Raw genomic sequence first — 15132 nt, 5'->3', positions numbered from 1 at the left:
TGGTCTCGGGTTTGTAGAACTCCGATCCAAAGCATCTTGTTGAATTTTACCAAGAATCATTGAAGAAAGGAAAGAAAGTTGAGGCAAACCTTGTTCTTGAAGATGGTGAAGGTAATTTTGATTTTGGTAATGCAAATCATTTCGATGTTGCTAATTTCCTTACTTCCTCGGAAGGGAATAATTTTGATTTTGGCAATGCAACTCATTTAGAATTGAAGTTGGTGATTTCTTCAATGCCCTAGAAGGGAATAATTAAATTTATATTATTTTGTGTCAACTTTAAGTATTAGACTTTATCTAGTTATTTACTTATGTTAATTTCTATGGTTGTAATAAGGACTTTATATGCTTTATGAATTTATGAATTATTTGAGTGTTTTATTGATTTATTTATTTTATCATCATTATTTTTATGCTTAATATTTTGACATATATTTTATTTCATGAAGAACATGGATATTACTCAAGTTCAATTTGCTATGAATGGTGAAGAATTATGCCTTGCTGACAGTGCAACTACTCATACAATACTTAAAAATAAAAAATATTTCTCTCATTTGATAATGAAAAGGATTAATGTGAGTACCATATTGAGTAGTACAAATATCATTGAGGGCTCCGGATGAGCCACTATATTATAATATTGCCTTGGGGAACTGAAATTAAAATAATTGATGCTTTATACTCCCCATTGTCTCAAAGAAATTTATTAAGTTTTAATGATATTCGCAACAATGGTTATCATATTGAGACAATCAATGAAGATAATAACGAATTCCTTCAAATCACAAATATAAATCAAGGCTCAAAACATGTTTTGGAGAAACTACCTACATTCTCCAGTGGTTTGTACTACACAAAAATCAATGCTATTGAAGCTCATGCTATAGTAAACTAGAAGTTTACTAATAATTTTGTTGTTTGGCATGACCGGTTAGGCCATCCCGGTTCAATAATGATGCTAAAAATAATTACGAATTCATGTGGACATTCTTTGAAGAGCCAACAGATTCTTCATAATAATTTTTCATGTGCTTCTTGCTCAGAAGGCAAGTTAATAGTTCGCCCATCACCAACTAAAATTAATTTTGAATCAGTTAGTTTTCTGGAACGTATACAAGGAGATATTTGTGGGCCCATACATCCCCCATGTGGACCATTTAGATATTTTATGGTTTTAATTGATGCATCAACTAGATGGTCACATTTGTCTTTGTTATCAACTCGTAACCTGGCGTTTGCGAGATTACTTGCGCAATTGATTAAGTTACGGGCACATTTTCCAGATACTCCCATTAAGACTATTCGGCTTGATAATGCTGGTGAATTTACATCTCAAGCTTTCAATGATTATTGCATGTCCATTGGGATAAATGTTGAACATCCTGTAGCTCATGTTCATACACAAAACGGTCTGGCAAAGTCATTAATTAAACGTATTCAGTTAATTTCTAGACCATTGCTTATGAAATCCAATTTCCCAATTTCTGCTTGGGGACATGCTATATTACGTGCAGCAGCACGAATTCGTATTAGGCCAACAAGTTATCACAAGTTCTCCCCATTACAATTGGTTTATTTCCCATCTAAGAATTTTTGGATGTGCGGTTTATGTTCCAATAGCTCCACCACAACGCTCTAAGATGGGTCCTCAAAGGAGGTTGGGAATATATGTTGGGTTTGAATCCCCGTCAATAATTAAATATCTTGAGCCTACAACAGGGGATTTATTTACGGCTCGTTTTGCAGATTGTCATTTTAATGAGTCACTTTTCCCAACATTAGGGGGAGAAAAGAAAGAGCTGGAAAAAGAAATTAAATGGAATGAATTATCATTATCTTATCTTGATCCTCGAACTAAACAATGTGAACTGGAAGTTCAAAAGATAATTCATTTACAAAGTTTAGCAAATCAATTGCCAGACTCGTTTGCTGACCCAAAAAGAGTGACCAAGTCACATATTCCAGCTGTAAACGCTCCATTTAAAATAGATGTCCCGGAAGGACAAATTTTTTTGCTAATGAGTCTAAACCACGTCAGAAATGTGGAAGACCAATAGGTTTCAAAGATAAGAATCCTCGGAAAAGAAAATGAGCATTGATTGATGATGGTCAAATTGAAGAAACAATTTTCGAAGGATCTCCAGAAGAGACTTTAGACATGATACAAGAAGAAATTCAGGTACCTGATGATGAAGAAATTTCAACAAATTATATCATGTCTGGAATTACATGGAACCGAAATCAAATCGATGTCGATGATGTTTTTGCATGCAATGTAGCATTAGATGTTATGGATAATAATGAGGATCATGAACCAAAATCCATTGAAGAATGTATACAAAGAAATGATTGGCCAAAATGGAAAGAAGCAATTGAAGAAGAATTAAAATCTCTTGGAAAAAGAGAAGTATTTGGACCTGTACTATAGTCCGTACACCTGAAGGTGTAAAGCCAATAGGATATAAATGGGTCTTTGTGCAAAAGAGAAATGAAAAGGGTGAAGTTGTAAGATATAAGGCATGCTTAGTTGCACAAGGATTCTCACAAAGACCTGGTATTGATTATGAGGAGACATATTCTCCTGTGGTGAATGCAACTACTTTTAGATTTCTGATTAGTCTGGAAATAAGAGAAGGACTTGACTTACGTTTGATAGATGTACTCACAACTTATTTATATGGCCCACTGGATAATGACATTTACGTGAAGCTCCCAGAAGGATTCAAGCTGCCAGAAGCAGCAAAATCTAGTTCTTGAGAACATTTTTGTATTAAATTGAACAGATCTCTTTATGGATTGAAACAATCTGGGCGTATGTGGTATAACCGTCTAAGTGAGTATTTGTTGAAAGAAGGTTATAAGAATGATCCTATCAGCCCATGTATTTTCATAAAGAAATTTGGATCGGGATTTGTTATAATTGCAGTGTATGTTGATGATTTGAATATCATTGGAACTCCTGTAGAGATCTCAGTGACTATCAATTATTTAAAGAAAGAGTTCGTAAATGAAAGATCTAGGAAAGACAAAATTCTTCTTGGGGTTACAAATAGAGCACCTAGAGAATGGAATCCTTGTGCATCAATCAACATACATAGAAAAGGTTCTTAAAAGATTTTCTATGGATACAGCACATCCATTGAGCAGGCCTATGGTTGTAAGATCACTTGAAGCACAGAAAGATCCATTCTGACCTCGGGAAAATGATGAAGAAATTCTTGGTCCTGAAGTACCATATCTTAGTGCAATTGGAGCACTAATGTACCTTGCAAGTCATACACGACCAGACATATCATTTTCAGTTAATTTATTAGCAAGGTTTAGTTCATGTCCAACCCGAAGGCATTGGAATGGGATTAAACATTTACTTCGTTACCTTCAAGATACGAAGGATACGGGTTTATTTTTCCCAAAGTTGTCCAAAGAAAATTTGATTGGTTTTGCAGATGCAGGTTATTTATTTGATCCTCATAATGGTCGATCACAAACTGGATATGTGTTCACGTATGGTGGTACTGCCATTTCTTGACGTTCCATGAAACAAACCATTGCAGCTACTTCTTCCATTCATTCTGAGATTTTAGCAATTCACGAGGCTAGTCGTGAATGTGTATGGTTAAGGTTGGTTGTTCAACATATAAAACAAGTTTATGGTTTATCATCTGGGAAAGAGGCACCGACAACTTTATATGAGGATAATGCAGCTTGTATTGCTCAACTAAAGGAAGGATACATCAAAGGTGACAGAACAAAGCACATCTTACCCAAATTTTTCTTCACTCATGATCTTCAGAAGAATGAAGATATAAAGTATTGCAGATTCGTTCAAGTGAAAATTTAGCAGACTTATTCACTAAGGCTCTTCCGACGGCAACATTTAAAAAGTTAGTTTATCGTATTGGATTGCGCCGTCTCAAAGATCTTCAGTGATATAATAATGAGGGGGAGTAATTGCGCGCTGCACTCTTTTTCCCTTATCCATGGTTTTTTCCCACTGGGTTTTTCCTGGAAAGGTTTTTAATGAGGCAGCATATAAGCGCATTAAACCTCTCTTAGATAATGGGCATCCAAGGGGGAATGTTACAAAATAATAATGTATGCCCATTATAGCTAAGTATGGTTTTAATAGCATCCTTGTAACCCTCCTTTGTCATTAGTCCACATTAACCCTCTCATGAATGGACTCTTCATTGTCCATATAAGTTACAATGTTCACATCTTGTATATATATAGATGGTCATGAAAAGGATGAATATAGACAATACAATTACCATCTACATCACTCTCTAATCTTCTCCCTTTCCCCCTTATTTTATAATAAATATGATGTTTAGATTCTTAGTAATTTATTTCCAAACCTAATATATTTTGGAATCGGATTGAATTTGCTATCTAATATGTCATATGTGTATATTTTATACTTTTATTTTTTTAAAAAAAAGTGTTACACTTTAATCAGACACTCATATCAGGACACGACTTTAACTATCAATTAGTTAAACTATATGCTAATGGAGTTGTAAGAAATTTGATGTTATGAATTTATACATTATGATAGATGAATCGAACAATGTATTATATATTAATATTTTTTTTTGAATTAGTGATATAGTCAAAATCATTATGTTGATAGTAATAAATTCAAAGTATAGCACTTTTTTTTTAAAAAAAAAGGAGTAAACATCCTTATAAAGCGAATTCATAATGAAAAACTACATCACATTTGTTAATTATTCCATAATAATTGATAAATACACAATCACAAATGTTGATGTTTTGCGAAAGTTTTGAAGGAAATGTGTCTTCAACCATTTGTGTGGTTAATAACTACTATGGAGATATTTGAGTATAACATAGATTATATAGGGATAATAAGTTCGTTTAAATTAGTGAAACAGAAGTTTTACAATTGACCAATAATGAGAAGTGGAGCCAGCCAATAATGTCACAATATAAGTACTCATATTGCATCAAATAAAAAAATATACTACCTCCGTTTCATATTCACTATAAGATATTATATCAAAGAGGACGATTTAAATAAATTCGCCCTGTTTGCTTTGAAATACAAAGACGAAAGTAAAATTCGCCCTCTTTGCTTTGTAATAAAAGGGCAATTATAATTTCGCCCTCCTTGATAGAAACTAACAAGAAAGTACAACTCGCCCTCTTTGATCGATTTATGTCGCCCTCTTTGACCTTTTTTCTTGTAGTGATTATTTACAATGATTAGACATTTTCCTTCTCTACTTTATGTCAAATCGTTGCAAATAATATGAAACGAAGGTAGTACATAAGTACTTATAGTGGATCGAAGGCCCTAGCCCATATTTTATCAAACTAGTGCCCCTCTCCCCAGATTGAGGAAAAATCAACATTCTTTCTGTTGGAAGTTCTTGATATAAGATTAAGAGAGTTGGGGAAAAAACAAGAGAGAGAGAAAACAAATGAAAGGGGAAAATCCCACATTGGTTGGGGGGAAAAGGTTTTTCCTTGTTTTTATTTTGTAGTGTCTTAACACTACTTAGTTGAGTGAGTGGGAGGTAAGTGTTACTCCACACACGCGCGCGCGCCGGGCCGGGTCGGGCTTGGGACTTGGGTCTTGGGGAATGCGATGCGTGGGCGTGGGTCCTTGTTATTTTTTTTTGGAGAAATTTTATTTCCTTTTATTTGTTAAACAAAATATTCTTTTTTGTCTGTTGTTTTATGTTTTCATAGCCAAATTCGTCCCTTGTTTTCTTAGCCAGATTTGTCCATCGTTTTATGTTTCACGTCTCCCTTCTACTGCCTATATATATTCGTTATTTTTCCCAGTAAAAAACACAACTCAATCACTCTTCTCTAAACAATTATCTAAACACGATTTCTTTCTGTTCTGTTTTCTGGGCAAATATTCTGAGTTCCATTCGGGTTTGTGATTGCACATAAACTCCGGCACCATGCTTATCCTAGAGGGCGACCGCTTCTAGTCTACTGCACCGAGAGGTAGCGCGGAATCGTCTTTTAGGTCAGTGGTTTTCCACGACGCGGCTATTGTCAGTTTGGTTCACGCATCAAGAGATAAGTAATTTTTGTTTTATTGCTTAGTAGTTTAACACTTTCTTCCGAACCAACATTCATGGAGATTCAATCCAAGATTGTGGACCAACACTAGAGGATCAACGTTTGATTCAGGTTTCGTTTTCCAAGCAAGAAATCGATGGTAGCATTGGAATCACACGTTAAATGTCTTAAAATGACTTTTCAAGTCGAACAATATTCTACACGCAAATCGAAATATTGGATGTTTAAGAGGATAATTTAATATTTTCCTTAATTAGGTATACCAACGAAAAGACAAAAATTCAACAACGTACCAATGGTAAAAAACCAATTCTTGAATACTGTTTTTTTTACAAGCAGCCACATGATATGGCCAACTGAACACTGGTCAACTGCACACAAAACACACAGAAAATATAATGCACTCTAATTTTGTTTTTATTAAAGTGCCCTATTTTGACTTGATAGCATTTACGTGCACTATTTTGACCAAAGTTTTTGCTTTATAAACAAGATTTAATATAATCATGTGGGTCGAGGTGGCAATTCAGGTCAATGGGTCGGATTTGGTTGGTTTCGAGTTGTGCTTAAAAACTATCAAAACTAATGTAAAACTTAATGTTATTAAAAAAAATATGATATTTGGGTCAAATCAGGTTGATTCTGGTTGTTTGGGCTTGGGTTTCTCTCATTAACTTCGGGTCGGGTTAGGGAATGTTAGTCCATCATGTGGATACTTGTAAGAATCGTCGAAATGCGTACTTTTCAAATACTCCATGAAAAGGAAGGATTTGTGATATGGAAGAAATAGGTGAAATTGTTGTTGCGAAGAAAATTTTGTTTGTAACAAAAAATTCTGATGATGAGCCTGTCAGTGAGACTTTGAGTAAGCAGGTGGAGGAGCCTATTTCGAAGACTTTAATGGGGACTGAAGGTGTGAACAATGGGGAGCTAATAGTGCACACAACACCTGATGGGGATAGGACTGAAGAGCATGACAATGCGGTGGGCAATTTTACTGGAACACCAGGGAGTGATGAGAGTGGATCGGGAAGAAATAAAATATGGAAGAAGGTGGAGAGGGCAACAAGGGAATATGATAGTGTGATGACAGAAGCTTATAATACTGTGGAGTTAGGGAAGCGTGCTAGGGAAGGGGGTAAGGTGGAGAAGGCAGTAGCAAAAAATCAAAAAGTGAAGGAGGGTAGTATTTCTTCTGGATGGCGGGAGGCCTAGCTCAATGAGTATACTAAGTCTTAACTGTAGAGGGCTGGGCAATCCCTCTACAGTTAGTTGTCTCCGAGACCTTATTCGGAGAGAGGCCCCGTCTGTGATATTTTTATCGGAGACGAAGTTGAGTGCAACAGAGTTTAATAAGGTTCGAACGAGGATTGGTGATTTTGAGGGTCTTGTGGTGGATTCTATGTGGAGGTCTAGTGGTCTGGCTATGTTGTGGCGCAAGGGGATTGACATTGTTCTTCGATCGATGTCGGTTCACCATATTGACGTGGAAGTTAGGGATGGTCTGGGAGATATGGTATGGAGACTTACGGGTTTCTATGGTTGGCCGGAGATTCAAAATCGTGTTTTTTCATGGAAGCTGCTTGAGGATCTTGCATCTCAATCACAATTGTCGTGGGTTTGTTTGGGGGACTTCAATGAAATTTTATTTTCGGCAGAAAAATTGGGGAAAAATGACAGAGCAGAGTGGCAAATGGAGAATTTCTGGAGGGATTTGGCAGTATGTAGGCTTCGAGATGTCCCTTACTCGGGGTATAAGTATACATATGATAATGGTAGAGAAGGGGGTGAAAATACGCAATGCCGGCTTGATAGAGCACTTGTTATTGAGGATTGGATGACTTGCTTCCCGGATGCTCATTTATTTCACCTCGATAGGGATTGGTCGGATCATGCACCAATCAAACTTGAGCTTGGTACGAGAATGAAAGAAAGGCCGAGAGAAAAACCATTTCGTTTCGAACAGATATGGCAATCTGATGAAACTTGTGAGAATGTCATTGAAAACGCTTGGCTGGGAGGCTTTAATCTAGAGTCAAAGTTGGAAATGTGTGCAGCCGACTTGAAAGAGTGGAGTATGAAGAAGTTTGGGGAGGTGTTTAAAGAGCTAAGCAAAAAAAGGAAGCAACTTAATAAGCTCAACAAAGGAGGCTTAACTGTTGCCCAATCAGAGAAGAGGCGTCGGCTTGTGCGTGATATCGCAAACCTGGTGCAACACGAAGAAATTTATTGGCGGCAAAGGTCTCGGGTTTTATGGTTGGATCGGGGGACAAAAATACCAGATTTTTCCATCAAAGGACATCAGGTAGAAAAGATAAAAACACAGTCCGAAAGTTGGTGGATGATGAAGGGGTAGTTCAACTCGGGGAAGATAATATTAGCAAGGTGGCAGTGAGTTATTTTAAAAATATGTTCTCTACCTCTAACCCTCCCCTGATAATGCAAGCAGTACAAGATTTTCAGAGCCGAGTCACAGTTGATATGAATAAGATTTTACAAGCTGAGTATACGGAGGACGAGGTAAAATGTGCTCTTGATCAGATGCATCCAATTAAAGCCCCGGGGCCTGATGGGATGTGCCCGCTGTTCTTCCAATCTTACTGGAATATTGTTGGCCCATCGATTTTGAGTACTGTATTGCCCATCTTAAGAGGTATGCCTATGCCTTCGTATTTGAACAAAACTTTTATTGCACTTATTCCTAAGAAGAAGAATGCGGAGAGTATGGCGGATTTTAGGCCGATTTCCTTGTGCAATGTGGCTTATAAACTTGTGTCGAAGGTTCTAGCAAACAGATTAAAAGTGTTTCTTGATAAAATTACTTCGGTTAATCAAAGTGCTTTTACCCCGGGGAGATTGATTACCGATAACATTTTGGTTGCGTTTGAATTGTTTCATCATATGAAAAATTCGACACAGGTTGAAGGGAGTATGGCGATGAAACTTGATATGTCGAAGGCCTATGATCGGATTGAGTGGAGTTTTTTGGAAGTGGTTTTGGAGAGGTTTGGCTTCGATCAAAGATGGCGGGAATGTGTTATGGATTTTGTTAAATCCGTATCTTTCTCCATATTGGTCAATGGGAAACCGATGGAGGAATTAATTCCGAGTAGGGGGATTCGTCAGGGTGATCCAATATCACCGTACTTATTTATTCTGTGTGCGGAGATTTTTTCTCATCTGTTGAGACAAGCTGAGGAGAGAGGTAGCTTGAGGGGGGGGGGGGGGGTGAGAATTGCTCCGTTGGCTCCATCGATTAATCACTTATTATTTGCCGATGATTGTATTATTTTCTCTAGAGCTTCGGAGATAGATGTGTCTGCAATCCAAGATGTGCTTAGCCTGTATGAAGGGTCGTCAAGGCAAAAGGTGAATTTTGATAAGACTACCTTTTCGTTTAGTAAGGGGGTGGCTCAAGGGAGGCGTGTGGAGTTGGCGAGTAAACTTGATGTCAAGCTTGTTGATATACATGAACGGTATTTGGGTCTTCCAACAGTGGTGGGAAGGTCAAAGAAAGTGATTACGAAGGGAGTAAAAGAGAAGCTGTGGAAAAAGCTTCAGGGGTGGAAGGGGATGGTTCTATCTAAGGCAGGTAGGGAGGTTATGATAAAGGCGGTGGCCCAATCTCTCCCTACTTATGAGATGAGTGTGTTTAATTTTCCATTCTCTTTTTGTGATGAGATTCGTTTGCTAGTAGCACAGTTTTGGTGGGGTCAAAAGCAAGGTGAAAGGAAGATCCACTGGTTAGCATGGAGGAAATTATGTAGGCCAAAGAGTGAAGGCGAGTTAGGATTTCGTGATTTTAAAATGTTCAATTGGGCCCTTCTTGGAAAGCAAGCATGGAGATTGATTATGAAGCCGAATAGCCTACTTGAACAAGTGCTTAAAGGGAAATATTATCCGTCGTCTTCTTTTATGGAGGCTGAATTGGGGAATTGTCCAAGTTATACTTGGAGAGGGATTTGGGAGGCAAGATGGGTAGTGAAGAGGGGTCTTCTCTGGAGAGTGGGTAATGGAGACTCGATCCGTGTGTGGGATGATCCATGGATACCTCACACACAATCATTACGGGTGTTGTCTTCGAAGGGGTTGAACAACTCGAATCTGGTTGTTAGTGATCTAATTGACCCTGTGAGAAAGTGTTGGGATGCAACAACAATTTCAGCTACTTTTCTGCCGATTGACCAAGACAAAATCTTGAGTATACCACTGAGTGATAGGCTGCCAGAAGATACCCTCTGTTGGGATTTGGAGAAAGATGGCACTTATTTGGTTTGATCTGCCTATAGGACTCTTTTTGATGATGAATTCGTCCCCTAGAGTGATATGGAAGAAAATTTGGAATACTAATGTACTGCCAAGAGTAAAAGTTTTTATGTGGAGAGCGTGTCAAAATGCTCTTCCCACTCGCAAAGGCATTGGTTCCCGAATTTCTGGCTATGATACTACATGCTACGTGTGTCACCAAGAAGTAGAAGATGTCCTCCACGCTATCAAGGAGTGTGCGCTTGCTCGTGATGTGTGGAGGTGCAGCAATTACAAGTTTGTGCTTTCCTTAAAATTTCGAGATGTTGTGGATTGGTGGGAGTATTTGTTGAAGGAAGTGGATGAGGTTGATGTGGAGATTATGTTTACGATTTGCTGGGCTATTTGGGGAGCTCGAAATTCCTTTGTAATTGAAGGCACACAACCGGACTCAATGAGTATTATTGCCTATGCGCTGAAGGTGTGTGGGGAGGTCAGGGACGTGAGAGCTAATGGAGGAAAAGGGGCAATATTGAAGGTTGTGCAATATGCTGAGAGGTGGAGTAAGCCAAGTGAGGGGTGGGTTAAAATGAACGTGGATGTGGGGGTGTTAGGAGAGGCAGGGACTGGTCTTGGGGCTATTGCCAGAGATAGTAATGGAGTAGTATTGTGCGCCGCTGTGCATCATGTTAAGGAGAGGTGGGGGGTGAAGGAAGCAGAGGCTAAGGCAGTATGGTGTGGGCTTCAGTTGGCAAGGGATAGGGGGATTAAGAGGGTCGTGTTGGAGAGTGATAGCCTGCTGGTGGTCCAAGCTTTGCGAGGAGCTAGTGCAGGGCGTAGTACTTTTCACTTGCTTATAGAGGATATTACAAATGTTGCTGCTAGTTTTGATGATGTTAAATGGTCTTTTGTAAGGCGTAATGGTAATCGTGTTGCTCACTATTTGGCTCATTTCCAACCCTGGGATTTGGGACAAAGAATGTGGGTTGATCACTTACCAAATGATGTAATTGCTCTTGTTGCTAATGATATAATATAATCCCCAATGTGAGGGGCTTTTCAAAAAAAAAAAAAAAACTCCATCAACTTTTTATAATTTAAACTTATCGATAATTAAAGATATTATTACTCAAAGTTATGATTTGACAAATATACCGATTAAATTGAGGCATTTAAATAAAAATAGAGGGAGTAATAATTGAAATTATAGATAAATAAGACGGAATGCTTGTATAATTGTATGCTTCTTTTTAATCATATATCGTTGCCAGTACAAACTACAAAGGATTGTTTTGTTCTTTCATAACTTGACTTTGAGTTTAATAATTAGTCTTTCTGCTGGTGGTTTTTTTGTTTTGTTTTTTTTTTTTTTTTTTGAAAGGGTCTTTCTCCTGGTATTGTTCCTCGTATAAAATACTCATTCAATGATAGATCCACTAATTAAGTTTTTTTTTTTGTTAAGGAATTGGTGTTTAGCATCAACTACCAAGGCAGAGGCAAGCATTTCCTCACGTTGTGACCTATGAAACTAGACAAGTGCATATCACGTTTACAATTTTTTTTTTCTTTGAGAAGAACATTATTGTTACTTTAATTGTAATCAAAACTCAAAAGTATCAAATTTTTGAGGCATTTAACGAGATAATTGTTATCCACTAACAATTGCATAATGAGAGGCAAGGGTGTAATTACACGTAAATGTATATTCTAAATTTAGGGTACTACTATTGGGTGATCAAATAGTTTCACAGAATATTCAGTGTTATTATATATGTATGTTGTGATACTATATATACATATAGTAGTACTGACTACGTTCTGATATAATATCACTAAATAACTAACGTCGATGTCCATCTCTTTCCCCTCATTAGAAAGGAAGGAATTTCTAATTTGAATTGTTGTGATTTAATTGAGGAATTTGAATTGAAATGAAAAGTGAGATTTGATGATGGGAGGAGAGTGCGACTCGGTATGATTTCGGTGGCGTTTGGTTCGTTAATGTTCTTCTATTTGGAAAACGAAGAAATTGAGAATGTGTAGAAGGTTGTCTGGTGAGCGTTTTGGTAGAAAACACAAAAATTAAATCGTTTTGGCCCTTGATGCTTGGGGCTTTGGGCTTGCTGCTTTGGGCCAGACAAATTGAGATATGGCAATTGGTATTACATGCACCATGGTGCACCAAGCCCAATCTGCTGCCCAGCCCAAAGGTATCTGCGCCCAACACAAGCCTGCGCTAGAGCTGTCAAAAGCTGACCCGACCCGAAATACCGACCCTAACCCTAACCCATCTGAACCCGAAAAAAATGATGACCCGAACCCGACCTGAAACCAACCCTAGACCCGAGTTGACCCGAGTATTTGAGACCCGAACCCGACCATAACCCGACCTAGAGAGGACCCGACTCGAATGTGACCCGTAAATTATTGACCTGAACCGAACCTGACTCGAACCCGAGAATGACCCAAATCCGATTTAACCCGTCAAAACCCGAATTCAACTCGACCTGTTACTGACCCGACCCAAGGTCAACCCGGCCCGTTCCTAACCCGACTCGAATTTAAACCCGACCTGTTACAAACTCGACCCGAAATCAACCCGACTTGTTTTTGATCCGACCCAAATTCTACCCGACTTGTTATTGCCCCGACCCGAATTTAAACTCGACTTATTACTAACCCGAATTTAAACTCGACCTATTACTAACCCGAATTTAAACGTATTTGAGGCTATATGAGGTGAGTGAGGTGAATCGATGATAGTGATTTTGTCTAATTAAATCAGCCAAATGATTTTTTTTTTTTCTAAATTTATCTTCAAAATAAACTTCCATATAACTACTTATAGTGGTTAGAGCTTCTCTCCCGGTTCCAGAAAGGCTTGGGATCGATTCTCACCCCCCGCCCTTGTGGCTCTCTGTACACCAAAAAAAAAAACTTATAATCCTTTTATTGATCCTTTTTTTTTTCAAATTTTAGTATTCACTTGTTTATTTTAATATTTTTTTAAATGTTTTAAATTATGCAATTTGATTTGGAGCTTTAAATAAAAATTTTAAAAAAAAATTATTGACTTGAACCGAACTCGACTCGAACCCGAGAATGACCCGACTAGTAAATGACCTGACGTGATTATAACCTGCAAATTATTGACTTGAATCGAACCCGACTCGAACCCGATAATGACCCGACCTGATTATAACCCGCAAATAATTGACTTGAACCGAACCCGACTCGAACCCGAACAGGACCCTAACTCGTTTAAACCCGTAAAAACCCGAATGTAACCCGACCTGTTTTTCACTCGACCCGAATGTAACCCGACCTTTTATTGACCCGACCTAAACCCGACCCAAACCCGATAAGATTTATGACCCGACGTGACCCGACTCAAGCATGACCCAACCCGAACCCGACCCGCATAGGTCCCGACATTAACCCGTACTAACCCGACCCGAGATGACCCGACCCACACTAACCCGGCTCAAACCCGACCCATTTACCTGAATTGACAGCTCTAGTCTGCGCCCAATAGAAAGAAGCCCAGCCATTTTTTTCACCATTGAATTTTGATATTCTCTTTATTATTTGAAAATCTAAATTAAAACTATAAACAACTATTTTCGATTTTAATCTCTCCTTTTTTTTTTGGATATTATTTTTTGTTTTCCTCATTAATAATTTTGGTTTTTTTTTAACCTCTAAATTACTGGAAGCTCTAAAATTTTCAACAAAAAATGGGAAAAAACTCTACTTTCTCTATCCACTTTAATATAAATTTTCCTGTATTTTGTTAAAAAATGAAAATTTGCTTCTTTGTTTTTTTGGAGCTTTTTAACCAATTTTGGTGGATTGTGCAATAAAATTTGCAAATCAGATGTTAATCGTTCCATATCCCTCATATTTTTGTTCATATATTTCTTGTTTGATGTTCATATAAGTTGTCTTTTATGTCCATATATATGTGCTGTATGAAGAAATAATTTGTGTATAAATTTTATCAAGTATTTGGTATGAATAATAATTTATTTGGATGTTGTGTATTTCCTCTTTTGTTGTTTAATATTTATTTATAGACGAACTACTGAACACCTTAAAGAAACTTTTGATCGAATATCCCCCAAAAGCCCCAATAAATTTATGATAAGCCCCCAGAATTTTCTGATAAGCCACTAGAAAACACTGAACCAACCTGAAAAACCTCTGAACCCCCTAGAAAAATTTCTGAACCCCAATTACAAACCACAGAACACTCTTCAAAAACATTTTAACCACCTTGAAAAACCTTTGAACTCTAACCACAAACCATTGAACACCTTACCAAAACTTATGAACCTCCTACAAAAAATTTTGAACCCCAACCACAAACAACTGAACAACCTACAAAAACTTTTGAACCCCAACCACAAACCACTAAACACCCTACAAAAACCTCTAAACCCCCTACAAAAATTTTTGAGCCCCAACCAAAAACCACTGAATACCCTACAAAAACTTCTAAACCCTAACCACAAACCACTGAACACCCTACAAAAAATTATGAGCTCCAACCACAAACCACTGAACACCTATAAAAACTTTTGAACCCCAACCACAAACCACTAAACACCCTACCAAAACCTCTGAACCCCCTACAAAAACTTCTGAACCCCAATCATAAACCACTGAACACCATACAAAAACCTCTGAACCCAGCATAAAAACTTCTGAACCCCAATCACAATCCACTGAATACCCTACAAAAATCTCTGAACCCCCTACAAAAATTTCTGAACCCCAACCACAAACTACTAAACATCCTTCAAAAACTTCTGCACGTGA

The 15132-nt window shown here is 37.8% G+C and overlaps 1 protein-coding gene across 1 annotated transcript; it reads left to right on the top strand.

Moving 5' to 3' along the window:
• Nucleotides 1–10369: 10369 nt before the first annotated feature.
• LOC110689043 lies at nucleotides 10370–11350 on the top strand. The gene has a single exon (XM_021865790.1). It carries the CDS (start codon nucleotides 10370–10372, stop codon nucleotides 11348–11350), a length of 981 nt encoding a protein of 326 aa, XP_021721482.1.
• The last annotated feature ends 3782 nt before the right edge of the window (nucleotides 11351–15132 follow it).

This window comes from Chenopodium quinoa, unplaced genomic scaffold, assembly GCF_001683475.1.
Source record: "Chenopodium quinoa cultivar QQ74 unplaced genomic scaffold, ASM168347v1, whole genome shotgun sequence".
NCBI classification, from domain to species: Eukaryota; Viridiplantae; Streptophyta; class Magnoliopsida; order Caryophyllales; family Amaranthaceae; genus Chenopodium; species Chenopodium quinoa.
This window is presented reverse-complemented; position numbering and strand designations above follow the sequence as displayed.

Coding starts and splice junctions, on each gene's coding strand:
- LOC110689043 (XM_021865790.1), top strand. CDS start 10,370: ATGAATTCGTCCCCTAGAGTGATATGGAAGAAAATTTGGAATACTAAT.